The 16,973-nt window shown below is 39.4% G+C and overlaps 1 protein-coding gene across 3 annotated transcripts in view; it reads left to right on the top strand.

Moving 5' to 3' along the window:
• The first annotated feature begins 3,234 nt into the window (after nt 1-3,234).
• Nucleotides 3,235-16,973, top strand: part of LOC137064829 (FYVE, RhoGEF and PH domain-containing protein 6-like) — a 60,885-nt gene continuing 47,146 nt past the window's right edge. For 2 of the 3 annotated variants that reach the window (XM_067436357.1, XM_067436358.1), the window contains exons 1-6: nt 3,235-3,374; nt 6,517-8,368; nt 9,289-9,388; nt 10,110-10,171; nt 10,492-10,522; nt 14,619-14,770. In XM_067436357.1, the coding sequence (XP_067292458.1) occupies nt 3,362-3,374; nt 6,517-8,368; nt 9,289-9,388; nt 10,110-10,171; nt 10,492-10,522; nt 14,619-14,770 (2,210 nt within the window). In that variant the 5' untranslated portion in view covers nt 3,235-3,361. The remainder of the gene's footprint in view (nt 3,375-6,516; nt 8,369-9,288; nt 9,389-10,109; nt 10,172-10,491; nt 10,523-14,618; nt 14,771-16,973) is intronic. The other variant, XM_067436359.1, reaches the window with a different exon arrangement.

The following is a 16,973-nucleotide window of genomic DNA, read 5'->3' as shown; positions in this document are numbered from 1 at the left end:
GACCACAGGCTAGTTGACTGCAATAAGGCTAGTTGACTTTATATGGTGTAATCCGGCCGCGGCGGGATTTATTTGTGATTTTGTGGGGCTGAATTAACAGTGCTTATGTAGGGGTGCACACTGTGTAGTGGACACTTTGTCTAAAGTGTAAAAACCTTTCCAGCCGCCTGAATAAAGGGGACTGGAAGTGATAGAGCGAAAAAAGGGCTTAGCTTGGCAGCCATTTTCCAACGCTCTTATGCTCTGACAGTGAGCGCGTGCTATGACGTAAGTCGCGCTCTAGTCAGCAACGCGCTGTGGAAGGGGACGTGCGCGCTATCATGACAAGGCAGCCATTACAACTTCCTTGGCAGTAAGCGCGCGCTGCAGCGACATTGTTCTTGACATACCCAACAGCCCGAGCTCGCTCGTCTTACTTACTCTAGTATTCTCTGTCCGCAGCGCTTCAGCACGGCGGCGGTAGAATGAGCACGGCGAGAGCTTCGGCTCGAGTTAGTTTATTCACTCTAGTATTCTCTGTCTGCGGCGACAGCGCGGCTGAACGAGAGAATTGGAAGCGTGAGGAAAAACTCTGTCCGTGGCACTTCTAGCACGGCGAGAGCTTCGGCTCGAGTTTGTTTATTCACTCTAGTACCCAGATAGCAAAATTGCTCTGGCCCAGATCCGGCCCACACTTTACACTTTCATCTGGCCCACTACCCGCGTGGAATGATGGCACTTGGGCGGTCCGCTCCCGTTTGCCAGATTTAGGCCGCAATCAAGCCATAGCAACGCCGCATGTAAGCCATGAACAAAACGCATGAAGCAGAACTGGCCCACATATTCTCTGTCCGCGGCGACAGCGCAACTGAACGAGAGAATTGGAAGCGTGAGGAAAAACTCTGTCCGCGGCGCTTCTAGCACGGCGAGAGCTTCAGCTCGAGTTTGTTTATTCACTCTAGTATTCTCTGTCCGCGGCGACAGCGCGACTGAACGAGAGAATTGGAAGCGTGAGGAAAAACTCTGTCCGCGGCGCTTATAGCACGGCGAGAGCTTCGGCTCGAGTTTGTTTATTCACTCTAGTATTCTCTGTCCGCGGCGATATCGCGACTGAACTAAAGAAGAGGAAGAGTGAGGAAAAGCTCCGTCTGTCCGCGGCGCCTCCTCAGCGCGACGGTATAGTGACGAGAGCTTCGGCTCGAGGTCGCCTATTCACTCTAGTATTCTCTGTCCGCGGCTGTAGCGCGACGGAACGAGAGAAGAGTGAGGACAACTCTGCGGCAGCGGCGGAAGAAGAGCCACGGCGGTGGCAGAGTGAAGAGAGCTTCGGCTTGAGTCCTCTAACAGTGCTCATGTCCTCTAACATTCTCTCTTTCCGCGGCGCTATTCAGCGCGACGGAACGAGAGAGGAGGGAGAGTGAGAAGAGCTCCGTCTTTCCGCGGCGCTAAACGACGCGGCGGAACGAGAGAGTCCTCGAATAGAACAAGCCTGTAAGCTCTAGAAGTGGCGTTGCAGCGGCAACACACACACAAACACATATAACACTCAACATAGACACACAGTATAAAGGATATATAACGCCGGATGGTGCAGCGGGAACGCAGGTGGCTGAAGGCGGAGACTCGGAGGGAATCCGGCGTCCTCAGGGCTGCAGGAATGTTCCGCTGGTTGCTTTTCGACGGCGGTTTGCTTGATTCCGGAGGTCAGCGACGGTGTCGCTGAAGGAGATAAAATCTGACACCTATGGCGAATTAGGGTCTTATATAGCCTCCTGTATGCAAATATAAGCACCTTTTACGGCGGGCTTTCTGGAACACCCCCCATTGGTTCGTTCCTCTCAGCCGCCTCACCATAGGTTCCTGCAGTTGCCGCGGCCCGGCCAATCAGAGCGCTCCTCGCGCTGGGCTATGGCCGTACAGCGGCACTACGCTTTACATGGATACCTTTATTAATAAAGTTTTGCTTCATATTCTCGAGAAAATGAGTTTTCTCATACGTAATACGAGGAACCTCTCTCGAAAGGGAACACATAGTTTTTATGTTACTATTTCTTTTTTATAGAAAGAATTACTAGGATAAAATGCATTGCTTAATTATGCAGTGAATACTAAAGTTGTAGTGTTAATTGTCTGGAGAGTAACTACATTCATTGACCAAAAAATTATTATTTATTATTTTTTACAAAAATGTATTACAAATAATAATAATAATAATAATAAATTATATAACTAAATATAGTTACTAAATAAAAATAATAATAATTAAATTAATAACAAATATATATATTGGCTGAGAAATTATGGCTGTAATGCTAATGCTATGCATTAGAGGGCGTCTCAGGATGAGACATCTATGAACTTGATTCCTCAACTGAGTTAAATTAATTGTTTTTATTTAAGATTTTAGCTCGCGCACACACACACACATACACACACACACACACTATAATTGTTGTCTATTTTGCAAATTATCTTTGAAAAGAATAAAAATCAATCACTCCAGTTTTTTTTTTCTTTTTTCCCCTCAGAGGCAGATGTATTTGTAAATTCTAAACATATTATTTGTGTAGCTATTTAACATTTTTAAATGATCTACAGGCTGTCATCCGTGTTTAGCCTTGGCCTACATGCTAAACTATCGAAATAAGACCATATCCAGAAAACAGCCACACTTAGGCTACATTCACTTCAAAATCTCTTTCTGTCAGTTCACTCAGTTTAAACATGTAAAAAAATATCTTCTATCAATCAGTGGGTAGCTGATTTAAGTTTTTACAATTAACAAATTCTTTCAGATTGGTTTATGAGTCTGATTCAAAAGACGTTTTAAAATGTCTGGTTTAATAGAACAAGCTGAAATCCAGATTTTTCTGAATTTTCTCACATTTAGCCTATTACTAATAGCCTACTCTATTTCTTCTAGATTTCGTCTTTAGGTTTGTGATAGTAGCCTAACATAATTATTTATGTTTTACAGATATGGATACAGTCACCACAAAAAAAGATTAAGTAAAGGAGTTTCGTTTCGTTAAAGTAGGCCTAATACTAATTTCCTTTGTATTCACTGTAACTTTACCATGAGCAATATTAACTCGGATGAACACAGCCAGGCACGCACACAATGATACGGATTATTGAAACTCGAATAACCTTACTTACTAGTTCATAGCTTATACAATGGCACGTGGTATATGTACCCCGCCCTCTCTGAGCCTCTGAAAGAATTTGATCAGTCTTTCCTCATTAAACTGGACTGAAAACGCCTTGGATGGTGACGCTGTGAGCTGAAAATTGGCAGACTACCGGGAAAACAAACGCACAAAGGATATTTGCTTGTGGTCACGTAGCCAATATCTAATGAATAAGTGAATATTGTGGGGCCATGAAGCGTGCAGGTGAGAATTTTCATTTTAATAGAGAAGTCACAACTATTTTATTAGTAAGCTGATGCTTACTTTTAAATGATTTTTAATAAAAGTTGTGTTATTTAAAATACAAATTGGGCAAAATATATCTCAGTCCCCACTGGAAAGATTCGTTTATTGTTTTTACTTGACTTTTTAAATGTAAAAGTAAAGAGAAACTGAGTTATCACACGGATAAGATATCAAAATATTTTTTGTTTCAAATAAGTTTTCTCTAGAAGTTACCTATCTTTATAAATAATCACTGGATAAAGAGTGTATAGCATTTCTATTTAATGGGTCTTTTCTTTGTTAATTTAATAAAGTTTTAGTAGAATATATGCTATGTAAATCTTGCTTAATTCCATTAAAGCTATGGACTTTCCATGTAGCCTAGCACAATCCCTCAATGTAGTGATCAATGTAGAAACCGAAAATTAATTTTTAAAATAGTTTCTATAACCTTTCAAGACCTGATCCTTTCTGTTTTGGGTTCTGATGGACCCCAAGCTTCATAGATGTTTAAAAAAATAAATAAAATAAAACTCCTACTATGATATATCAGTTTATTTACTGAATGACTTTGCGTCATTTTAAAGGTTAACAACTTAAAGAATATTTGTATATTATATCACTGACAAAAATTCTGAAAATGTTACTACATTTCAGGTAAAAAAAAAATACACTTGGGTTTTCTTTTGTTTTGTAATGTGTTAAATCTTCTATTAGATTTTAATTCAGAGAAAAAATATTTCATATTATTATTATTATTATTATTATTATTATTATTTTGGTAGTAGGATATTTAAAAATTGCAATTACACAAACAGAAAAATGTGTCTCGATGACAAATTTTGGTTAAAGGGGTGATGAATTGAGAAATTAACTTTCCCTTAAGCCTTTGATATATACAGTAAAAGGTCATGGTAATATAAGATTATCCTGTAAGTTTCGGAGCTAAAAACGTCCTTGTTATTAAAAGAAAAGCTTTTATAGACACCAGGCCCAGAAAATGAGGCTCTCAAATCAATGACGTATTAGAAGGGTGAAACACCGCCTCTATGTGTTATGCTGCTTTTGTAGCCCCGCCTACCACCTTGTGAAGCTAAAATAATCGTGTTATTGAGCAATAAACACGCCGAAGATAGCAAGATAATCGTTTGTGAACAAGACAGAGGCCGACACTGGATTTGCAGACATATTGAGATTAAAACACAATGCTCCTTCTATATTGGATCCGACAGGAATGGTGCAACACTTGTGTGGAGTAAACAACATGACATCATGACTTTGCGTAAACTTACACAGCAATTTCTAAAGGCAAGTGGTGTGTTATCTATACACATTTTGAGCTATCCACGTGTATGTCTATGCCGTGTGATTACGTGTGTATGTCTATGCCTAAACGAACCATTTTCTCCGTGTGTATGTCTACGCCATGTGATTCCGCCAACCTTATCTGACAGAATTAATATTTATAGCCTAATTTTATATTTTGGAGCAACTAACTCCACTCCTATCCTACACCTACCCACTCTCAACAATGTAAATACTTAACAAGCAAATAAATGTACAGTTACATGTATTTATTGCAGAAACGGACCGAAAAACAGTATAAAAGTATTAACTCATGTTGTATTCCAAGTCTTCTGAAGTCATACGATATCTTCACGTGAAGAACAGAGTTGATATTAATGTTTTAGTCGTTGAAATGATGATCGCACCCCTTCGTGAACAGAACACACACGCACTTGTTAATATTTCTGATACAAATGATACGAGACGACAATGATGAGAATGACGCGATCGGTCACGAGAGCCAATGGCATTTTACAATCAAAGCTGACGTAATTATGCAATTGGTCACCGGACACACGACAGCCAATGCTGTCAAAGCTGGCGTGACGTTTCTTCTGGCGGCAATATTTGAAATGTATTATTAATCTTTGACGGATAGACTCGACAATCTGATCACTTTTGGGGATTTTCTTCACACAAATCAATCGTTTGGCCTCGGGATATTTGTACTTTCTGAATAAATTGTGCCTGCAATCGTATCTGCCTGTTATCCTGTTTTTTATAATACACAAATGGGTAGGTTTAGGGAAGCGTTTGAGTTACTCGTTCAAAATGTGTCTGAATATGTGTGTGTCCACAAGGTAAATGGATTTATAAACATACTAAATTATGTTTTTTTGAAAATGTAAAAATGCAGAATGTTTCTTGTGATGGGTAGGTTTAGGGGCTGTGTGTGTGTGATGGGTAGGTTTAGGGGTAGGGGCAGTGTAGGGGGGTAGAAAGAAACGGCGTTGATAAACACGCTAAAAAGCGATTATACATCTTTATAGCACGCCAAAATGGCATACGAATTGGCGTGTCATACACGCCATTTCATGAGATCAGTCTGAAGTAAAACATGTTTTTATGGGCGGCCAGGGGGCTCACAAAGCCCAACAACGTTCCAGGGCTAACTAATGTGTTTTCCAGACCAAAGCGTAAGCACGTCGGCAGACCGGTGAACCTTAAATAGTGAAATAACATTAATTTCTTGATCTGCGTTGTTAATGTTCACTCTCTTGACTTGATATTTGAAGAGCATGCACCCACTTATCACTTATAGTCCGATCAATTACCACTTATTACTTACCACCGATCTGGCAGGCCAAGTAATTAAAAAAAAAAAAAAAATCACAGGGGGATGAGAGATAAATCATTGTATTTGTTTGATATGCTCTGAGAGCCCTGACAGATAATTATTCTGGTTGCTGCTTTCTAAACAATCCCTCCCGTGAACTGACAGGGGAGCAGAAGCTCATTAAATATCCAAGTATTCTCCAATCCTAGCTGTGGGCGTTTACTTCTAAGTCTTCAGAGTGGCACCCCCATCAAAACTGAGCGTTCTGGAGAGACCCTCAAAACCAGTGTAGAAAATAGCCTAGTACTTATTCATTATGATGTTTTTGAATGTAAAAACACACATTAGTGTCATTAGTTGACCTCAGACAACAGTATAAAAAAATAAACATAGCCACTCTTCATGACACCTTTGGTGGTTAAAGCATAGGCCTACCAACTGTATTTCAACCAGTGTTCTTTCCTTGTTTTCATGTATTCATGTGCTTTTTTCCCTCAGTGGGTGATCAGAAACCACCTTTGGCTCCCAAACCAAAGTTTATCCCAGCACCAGTGCGAACAAAATGTCCACCTGCTTCCAAATTGCGTGTTTACCAACATACCTTACCAGCTGTTAAAAGTAAAGTTAAGCCTGATGTAGCACCAAAACCATGCCTTTTCAAACACCCCCCTCCTTTCTATTCAAAACATCTCACATCCAAGGAGGGGCATCAACCGGTTTTACAACAAAAGTCTGACACAGCAAAGAATGTTGGCGTTCTAAATCTCAGAAATGGAATGCATACTGGGAACAACAAACCAGAGTGGGATTACATAATTCCAATCTGTGTATGCAATGACCGAAATTGTGCTGATTGCTCACCAAAGGATAACAAGCCTAATCAACATGGGAACAGTCCTGATCCATGTGAAGCAGGAAATACTGAAATTCCAAGAAAGAATTCATATAAACCTCCACTGAGAACACCAGAGGAAGAAAAGCATTTGACGACACCTATTTTGTCAAAATGCATCTCTGGACACAGCTCATCTAATAATAATAATTTCCATTTCCATCCAATTGAAAAAACTCAGAGAACATCCAAGATTCAGAACAAGGAGCCTTTGAAGGCACATCAGAGTGATTTTGCAATACAAACGACCAGGAAACACCAAAACAACACTGTCTTTAGCATTGATTCATCTGTTGATAGTGGTCAAACACCAGGGCCTATAAAATGTCAGCAAACTGCAAGTAGTGTTCATTGTAATCCATCCCCTAGTAAGCCTCTTAAGAAACCAGTACCCTTGCAGCGCAAAAATAAACCAAAAGTTATCCATCAGGAGTCAGCGGGCCTTACCAAGCCAGAGTTTACTGTCTTACCTGTTGATGTTAACAATCCAGATCCATTATGGAGAGAAAGTCCTAACAAGATGAGCATCAATGCTGGAAGACATTCTAGAGAGAACAAAGGTACTCAGACCATAAAGAGCTTTACATGTACAGAGTGTAACAGTCAGGGCACCCCAGCAGCTGTCCCACGCCAGAAGATCCCTCAGCAACAAAATAAAACCCAGCAATTTGGTATACAGGGGACTGAAAATAAAGAACAAAATATGTGTGTATCCCCTAAGGTATCAAATGATACCCATCTGAAGAAGTCATCTCAGAAACCTCAGCCTGATGACTGTAGACACGATAACATTGGGTCTACAGAACTTTCAGTAGATAGACTCTTTAAAAAGACTCTGGCAGTCAAATATCCACTGAGAGATGATGGTGATACTGAAGGGCATCCCCCTCTTGTATTTGAAAGACAAATTTCCAATCAGAACCAAGCAAGTGATGTGCCAAACAAGAAGACGGGCTTGACTCTCAAGCCTAAATCAAAGTCCTTGTCCTCAGCAGATATACGTAAACATGATGGCTTTAAGCAGACGTCCTTTCTAAGGATCATGGATCTTGACCCTGTCAAAAAGGTTCCCAATTTATCTGTCAACAGTGGGCAGGCCCTTTATCTCACTCCAGTTATGAATGAGCAGTCAGTGGATACAGAGGAAAGCAAGTGTGAAATCAGCCCTCATAACCTGGTGTCACTGCACAGTGGTCAGCTCGATGGGAATATACTAGCAGTTGAGCAGAGTGTAGATGAAGATTTTGCAAAACATCTAGAGAATGCTGCTGAATCTGAACATGCATATGAAGATATCCCAGAATATGAAAATCTGCCTCCTTTTAGCACGGCAAAGGCACAGGATGTCAATAATTACCAAATTCTCTCAACCATGTCTGAGGATGATGATATTTATGAAATTCCAGATGTGTTCCCTGAACACTATGCAGACAACAAAAAGCAGCAGTTTCTTAAAAGGTACATTTTTAGCTGACACTGATAAAGTGATAAATGACCAATATTAAAAGTATTTTTTTTTTACTTTAGTAAAGTCACATTTATATTCTGTCCAGAAAACACAGACTAAAAACTAAATCTAGGTTAAGTCAATACTGTAATGCTTAAATTAAGGCACACTGTACATCTGGGATTCTCAACTTGAGAACCCTAATTACAACTGAACAAGGTAATCAAGGACTTCAAAATTACTAGAACGTTAAAGGCAGAAGAGTTTAATCTAAGTTAGGGCTAAAGCAGGAAAGTGGACCCAAGGCCCCTGCTTATATGTTATATAGATAATATTATATAGATTTATTTTTCACATGAATAATTAATGAGAAAGTTGAATAGTTCTTGAATAATTTGAATTGGAAGTACCAAAATTATTTTGATTGACAAAATACAGAATTGCAAATCAAATTTGAATTTAAGTAAAAAATAATTGAACTTAAAACTAATTTGCTGAAAAGTTTTTCCCAAGGCTTTGAAAGTTTGAATAATAATAATAATAATAATAATAATAATAATAATAATAAGATCCCTTAGTCTTGGTTAAAAAATACAATGGCCCCAAACTGTATTTGGAAACTTAAGCAACACAAAAAATTATGAATGTAAAACAAATAGATTTAGCTGGAAATGAGCCAGGGCTATTTTTAAATGCAGGTTACATGCAGGAATTTAGGGCTGTTTTCTTGTTTATATTGCAATAATTATACTTGACCAACATCTAATTCATACTACATATTCCCAGACATTACTATTAACTCTTCTGCTTGGAGAAAGGGTTCTGCTACTATGGCGGGAAGAACAGAAATTTAGTGTTTTTAGGATGTGACACCCCTTCAGTTCCACTCATATGCTTTTAAAATCTGGGATGCTTTTTGATTTCTTTTCAGAAATGTGTTGGAAGAAGTGCAAGAACTGAAGGATATGCATTTAGAAGAAAATGAACGCAGCTCAGAAGAGGAGGATAACACCTTTAATAGAGAAAAACAGGTACTGCATTCACATTTACTGTATTCATATAAGAATTTATTCATTATAATTAAGAATAAAATCAGGGGGGTTTCACAAATGGGAACACTCTAAAGGATCTCAGACCCTTTTAAAGCGAGGCAAACCGAGACCATCCATCATCCATAGAGTATGGTTCACTCACAGCTAATGGTACAATTCTCTAAAAAAAAACATACAAACCCGATTCCAAAAAAGTTGAGACACATGCAATAATGTACAAGTCTCATAAACTTGCATTTTATGCACAATAAAATATAGATAACTTTTCAAATGTTGAAAGTGAGCCCACTGATATGGGCTCAGGAATACTTCCAGAAAACATTGTAGGTGAACACAATCCACTGTGCCATTGGCCATTGCCAGCTAAAACACAGGTGTTTTCTCTGGGCCAAGGCTCATTTAAAATGGACTGTGGCAAAATGGAACTGTCAAGTGAAAACTTCTGTGGTCAGACGAATCAAAACTGTAAGTTATTTTTTGGAAAACTGGGACGCGATGTCATCCGGACTAAAGAGGACAAGGACAACTCAAGTTGTTATCAGCGCTCAGTTCAGAAGCCTGCATCTCTGATGATATAGGTGTATGAGTGCATGAGTGCAATATTACAGAACAGCATATGCAAAGATAAAATTGTATAAATAGTTTGTTTAACTAGAGCTAAATATTTATTTTTGATGGCAATATGTATTTATTTTTCTAGGCTGAAGCGAAGAACACCAATGTTGCACACATTGTAAATGAGATCTTGTCTTCAGAGAAAATGTAAGTCTGTTTTATCAAGTCAAAACTTTTTTAAAGGAAAAAAAGGAAAATGCTGTATAATTTACTCACCACCATAACAGAAATAACATTAAATAACATGCATGCCATTTATTTTTATTTTTTTCATTTCGTTTTTTACTGTGAAACATACAAGTAGAATTTAGCCCCTTTCCACCCAGCCCTTTTGTTCAGTTTCCGGTTACTGTATGCATCAAGTTTTTTTTTTGTATCTGGATGTTGCTGTCTGGAAAGAGTTTCATAAAATTCTCATGTTTTGGATGTTTCTCTTTTTTATATTTATAATTTCTCTTTATTTACAGATTTGTGCAAGTACTAAAGCTCCTCCATATAGTAAGTTACGATAACTTGAAGTGATTTATCTACAGTCATGTTTAATAGGAAACATTACATAAAAGCCCTACTTTTTCACCCATTTCATGAAATGGGAGTTAATCAGTCACAAGGGTTCTTTTCTAAATCTGCTTTTTTTGCTTTATCTGCTTCTTATACTTTATTGTGGAAATCATAATTACAGTACTTGCAGTCTGTGTTGGGAATCTGGAAATGTACTGCATTTATCACCAGTGTTGTGTTGGATTTTTTTAATCAAATGACAATTCAGGAGCTTCAAATGTTGTATATATGTGAAGTGCAGTGGTAGTAATCTTCTTATATAGGGATCTATGAGTGCTGAAACTATAGGGGAGTTGTGCTGATTACTGGTTTCATGAAATCATACAACATTGTGAGAGTTAATACAAAATCTTGAATCTTGAAATCTTGACAATGATTTTGAGGAAGGGGTGGTATGGGGGGGGCAAAGGATAAATCTGGAGCTCATTAGCAAAATGCTTTAACAGTTGCAAACATTAAAACATGCAACATAAGCTAATATTTCCAAACACCACACAACTTCGTCAAATCAGTTTATTCTTTCAATCAGTCATGGACACAATAGACAAAATACCACTATCAATGATATTTAAACTCAAATGCTGGAAAGAAATAAAAAAGCAACCAGAGGAAACTTATTGGTGGAAATATCTTAAAATATAATGTTTAGAACTTCACATTTAATCCAGTTGGTCCTGACTTTCATGCCACAAGTTCTCATCAACATCGCATTGAATGTTCAGAGGAAAAGACCTCTGTACCTTTTTGCCAACCAACACTCGTTGCCTCCAGGAGGGAAATCTGCCCATATGGCCGGTGATCATACACTTTCTATCTCCAAGCAGAGAAGAACTATTTCATTGGGTTCAGAAAAGGAGTGTGCAGGGAGAAATTGCATTATCATACAAGGCTGTGCTGCAAACCATACAGTCACAAGATTTGAGTGGTGGAAGGTAAATGACGTGTGACGATGTTGTCCCAAATGACGACATACAGAGGCATGCCAGGCCTCTACAGTCCTCTCTCTTCAGGTGGAACCAGTCTTTCATTTAGTGCATCAAGAAATGTGATGAGGCACATGAGGCCAATAGGTTGTATGTGGCAAAGGCTACCATCATTGGAGATGGCAGCACACATGGTGATTGTTGACCCGCTGACCTGGCTCCTCACTTTACAGAGGTTGAAACCGGCTTCATCCACATAAATTAACTTGTGATGTGCCTCTTCAGCTTCAAGCTCCATTATTCTCTAAGAAAAAGCACATTTATAAAGCAAATTATTTCAGTCGCATGTAAATGAAAGCTTTAGCATAAGTTCTACCGGGAAGACTTAATTGTTATGTCACTTCAACTTTTATCTATCCAATCACATTCTATTACTTGGGTATAAAAGATAGGTACTTACTCATGTTTGAGTTTGCAGATGCTGACGCCCCAATTCACGGCCATCCTCCCCACGCCTCTGCCTTTGTCTTCAGGCAGGATATGCAGAGTCCGTACCGTCTGATTGCGAGCTATGCCAAAGTACTTTATTGCTTGCTGGGTTGTTAATAAATGGATAATTGTAAAAGTATTTATTCTCCCGAGTCTTTCTGGCAGAACTGTATGGTAACACAAGGCATTACAATAACAACAACTGTCCCTCCACATGCTAGAATCTTGCCTCATTTAAGATGTCAGTTTCTTTGGACTGGAACTCTGGACAGCTGCTTCATTCTGACATGGTTTCGTTTAAGGACTCGATCAACAGTTGCCAAACTCACACAGTTTAGATTTCTAAATGCGCCACGATCTGCTGCCTGGATTTCACGCATTGTTTGGCATGACCATATCTACAATGGGAGACTTCTGTTTAACACTAAAGAGCTTTCCTGATGAAAAAATATGTCAATTGACATTATGACAATCACATAAATGGGACTGATAACACATCTGCATTACCGTAGAGTTTGTTCTGCTACTGTAACAAGGCAATACAGCAAAAAAATATCCTCATTTCCTTTAAAGGGGTGAAACACTCAGTTTCAGTCAATCTCATGTCAATCTTGAGTACCTATAGAGTAGTATTGCATCCTTCATATTTCCGAAAAGTTTTTGGTTTTAATATATTTATAAAAGAAAGATAGGCTGTACCGACTGTTTCCGAAAAAAAAAACGAGGGGCTGGAGGCGTATCGTGTGGGCGGAGCTAATGAATGAAGAGCGTGCGCAGCTACTGCACGAGAGCGTCTGAAAGCTGACATCGCCAAGCGTGGAAAATAAAACGTTACCCTAAATAAACCATGGCTATCAATCAGATTCAACTAATACATATATGATCCAGAATCGGATCCGGAGGCTAAAATAAATTGACCAGGAGAAGCATCAACATCAGGATGTCCGTCTGTGTGGTATGTACTGTATTTAGCGGCTTGTCAACATTTGCGTTTGTTTACTTGTGGATTGTGAGGACATGACTTGGTTTATGGACTATTGTTTGCGACTAAACCTTAGCAGTAGCAACCAAAATGGTTTTGCACGTCAGACTGTGTTATAGTGTTAACGTTACATAGAAAAACAATGGAGTAGCACATTTGAATGTGCTTTGTGTGAACGTCACCTAGGTTTATGTTTGGGGTGGTTTTACAATAAACAAAAAGACAACTATAGTGGTCAGCTAAACAAATGTATTTAAACACACGCCATAAGTTACATCGCATGCTCCATTGATAAATTAACTATACGATCATGTTGTTTACTGTTGTTTACTCACGTGACGATAGCCAACAACATACACATTTTCAAGCAGTTTTACTCACCACCTGCTTCCAAAGCACGATCGTGAACCTTTATCGTCACCGCTCCATCAAAAACACACTTCTTTGGTGATGTTGTTGATTTGGTGAAGTCCTGAGACAGCAGTGAGAGCAGTGTTTATGGGCGCCATGCATTTGCTCTCGCTCTGGTTGCTCGCGCGCACCCTTCCGGGAGAAGAGCCCGTACGACCCATACAAGGACATTCCGCTCTGTAGTCGTCAAGTGGACCCATACTCGAAAAAAACTCCCCGAAACTTGTGAGAAACCGGAAGGAGTATTTTTGACAAAGAAATACGCCATCAAGCATCCAACTTATTTTTTGGAAACTTTGTCCATGTTTAGGATGGGAATCCAAGTCTTTAACAGTGTAAAAAGCTCAGTATGCATGAAACAGCATTTCACTCCCCCTTTAACATCACTTCAAAGCGATTACTGATCATTATCAGTATCCATATTTTATTTAATATTACCAGTTATTATTAACAACAAATTATTCCCAGTTATTAACTGCTTTTTATTCATTGTATAGTATTAGTATATTTGGTTCTCTATTTATTTATTTTTCTTGTGCTTTGATATAATTCTGCAACTGTCGTTGTTGTTATTTGACACGATGTGAAGGGGGAGGAGAATTAATGCGTTCATGATGTTTAGTCGATAAAACAATTCCGCAAAGAATACACCTGTGTATCCTCGCTCCCGACTCCTCAGGAAGCCTCCTCACTCCTCAATCCTCGCCTCGAGGAGCAAGGAAACGAGGAGGGATATTGAGAAGCATCCAGAGATATCCATATCTCAGTGTGCAATCTTCTGATTAGCTTAAAACTACAGAAGGTATACAGTAACAAACACAACAGTTGGTTAAAACATCAAGTAAGATGATAGAATCTTTTTTTATTCTTATAATCTTATCTTAAAGCTACTAGTGTGCTTAATGGGTACGCAAGCTTAATAGGTATGTTTACCCTAGTTCTCAGGGAGAAGTACATTTTTATCTCAAAACAAATTTCATATTTTTTCTTCATTCTTTTGATGAACGAAAACATGTTCTATCATATTAGCTCAAAATTGATCGGAAATTACTATGCTTTGCTTTTTGCAATTGTTTTTGTTCTTCCTCCTTCTCTTGCTTGCCCTCTTACATAGAAAATTACATTTAAACATCTATCATGGTGTTTTTATGGTGTTAAAAAAAACTAAGACTTTGGCCATTATCAGTGCTTTTGTTGTTACTTAATCTCACTCCTCTAAACCTTGCAGGATTTTCGTGAAGCGGTACTGAAGGCCTCCTGTCAGGCGGGAAAAGCCGTAATCGATGAGCGAGTCGTGAACCAGATCTTGTGTTCTTTGCCGCAGCTGTACAAGCTAAATTGCGACCTGTTGAATGAGCTGGAAGAACGGGTTGCTCACTGGTAATGCAACTGCACCAACATCAACAAATACCAGAAGGAAACAATCCTGCATATATACTTATTAATATTTAAACATTACATTTACATTTACATTCATGCATTTAGCAGACACTTTTATCCAAAGTGACTTACAACTGAGGAGTACAGGAAGCGATCCGTCATGAAGAGGCGAAGAAACACATACAACTTTATACAACTATATACAACTTTATATATGCAACGTTTAGATACAGAGCTTTGGACATTACTCAGAGCAACATAAGCTAGAATAGGGAGGGAACACAAAAAAAAGAGGAACAAGAATATGTTTTTTTATGATAAGATTAAGTTCTCACAGAAGAGATGAGTTTTTAGATGTGTCAGTGATTCTACCATTCGGATGAATGTCAGAAGATCATTCCACCAGCCAGAAGCGGTGAATGAAAAAGTTCTGGAGAGCAATTTCATGCCTCTTTGTGATGATACCACAAGCCTCCGCTCCTTAGCTGAGCAAAGGCTTCTGGTGGTTGTGTAGACTCGTAGGAGCGAGTCGAAGTATGCGAGTGCTGAGCTTGTAGTGGATCCAAAACCACGAGTCAAAGCCTTGAACTGGATGCAGTCAGCAAGTGGTAGCCAGTGCAGAGAGATGAAGAGAGGTTTGACATGGGCCCTTTGGGACTCGTTAAAGACAAGACGTGCCGCAGCATCATTTGAAGTGTTTTGATATGCACACAATGGAAGTTTAGTCAGAAGCACATTGCAGTAGTCAAGCCAAGAAATGACCAGGGCTTTGACAAAAAGCTGTGTTGCAACCACTGTAAGGAACGTTCTGATCTTCCTGATGTTTTGCAGTGCAAACCTGCATGACCTGTCTTTGAAATGTGGTCTTTGAAGGACAGCTGGTCATCAAAGATTACTCCAAGATTTCTGACCGACCCTGAAGGGGTAATCAAAGATGAACCTAGCTGGATGGTGAAATCGTGTTGTAGGGTCGGATTAGCAGGGAAGACGAGAAGCTCAGTCTTTGCCTAGTTGAGAGCTACAGGTAATGTTCCTTCATCCATGCTGAGATATCCACTAGACAGCTTGAGATTTGTGCATGTACTGTGGGATCATCTGGTTTAAATGAAAGGTAGAGCTGTGTGTCATCAGCATAACAATGATATGAGAGGCCATGTGCCTTAATGATGGGTCCCAATGATGTAGTGTAAATGGAGAAGAGGAGAGGTCCTAGCATTGAGCCCCGAGGAACCCACGGGGTCAGTTGATGTGCACTGGATACCTTCCCTCTCCAGGCAACCTTGAAAGACCTACCTGTGAGATAGGACTCAAACCAGTGGAGTGAAATCCTTGAGATGCCCAGTGATGAGAGGGTGGACAGAAGAATCTGATGATTCACAGTGTCAAAGGCAGCAGATAGATCGAGGAGGATGAGGACTGATGATTTGGAAGCAACTTTTGCCATCCGTAGGGCTTATGAGACCAAAAGTAATGCAGTCTCTGTTAAGTGGCCCTTTTTGAAACCTGACTGGTTTATGTCCAGCTGATTAAACTGTGAGAGAAAAGATGAAACCTGGTTGAAAACAAGTGTTTCATCTTTCAAGTGTTTTCGCTATGAATGGTAGGAGAGAAACAGGTCTGTAGTTCTCTACAAAGGATGTGTCTAATGTGTTTTTTTTAAGCAGTGGGGTTACCTGAGCCTGCTTTAATGTGGTAATGAAGATGCCAGTGCAGAGAAATGTGTTTATGATGTGTGTGCATGCTGGTAGGACTGAATAGGAGATTGCTTGTAGAAGGTGTGAGGGGATAGGGTGTAGAGGGCTGGTAGTTGGGTGGCTGGAGAGGAGAAGTTTAGATACTTCAGACTCAGTGAGAGTAGAGAAGGAGGAGAGATGATTGGCTGTAGATGTGGCTGATGTAAAATCATGCGTGTGTGGAGGTGAGAACTGACTGATGATTATTGTTGTTTTATCAGTGGAAAAAATGGGCAAAAATCATCTGGAGATAAAGAGGTGGTGGATGGAGACATAGGAGAGTTGAACGTTCTGAAAAGTGTGCATGTGTTTAAGGTGCTGTTGATTTTGTTATGGAAATATTATGATTTAGCCGCATGGACATAATTTGAGAAGGATACAATCTAACACTTGATGACTGCTCTGTCAAGTCCTCGTCATCAGTGAGGAACCTGGGTGTGCTCTTTGATACCAATCTTTCATTTGAATGC

This window comes from Pseudorasbora parva, chromosome 25 (assembly GCF_024679245.1).
Source record: "Pseudorasbora parva isolate DD20220531a chromosome 25, ASM2467924v1, whole genome shotgun sequence".
Lineage (NCBI taxonomy): Eukaryota > Metazoa > Chordata > Actinopteri > Cypriniformes > Gobionidae > Pseudorasbora > Pseudorasbora parva.
This window is presented reverse-complemented; position numbering and strand designations above follow the sequence as displayed.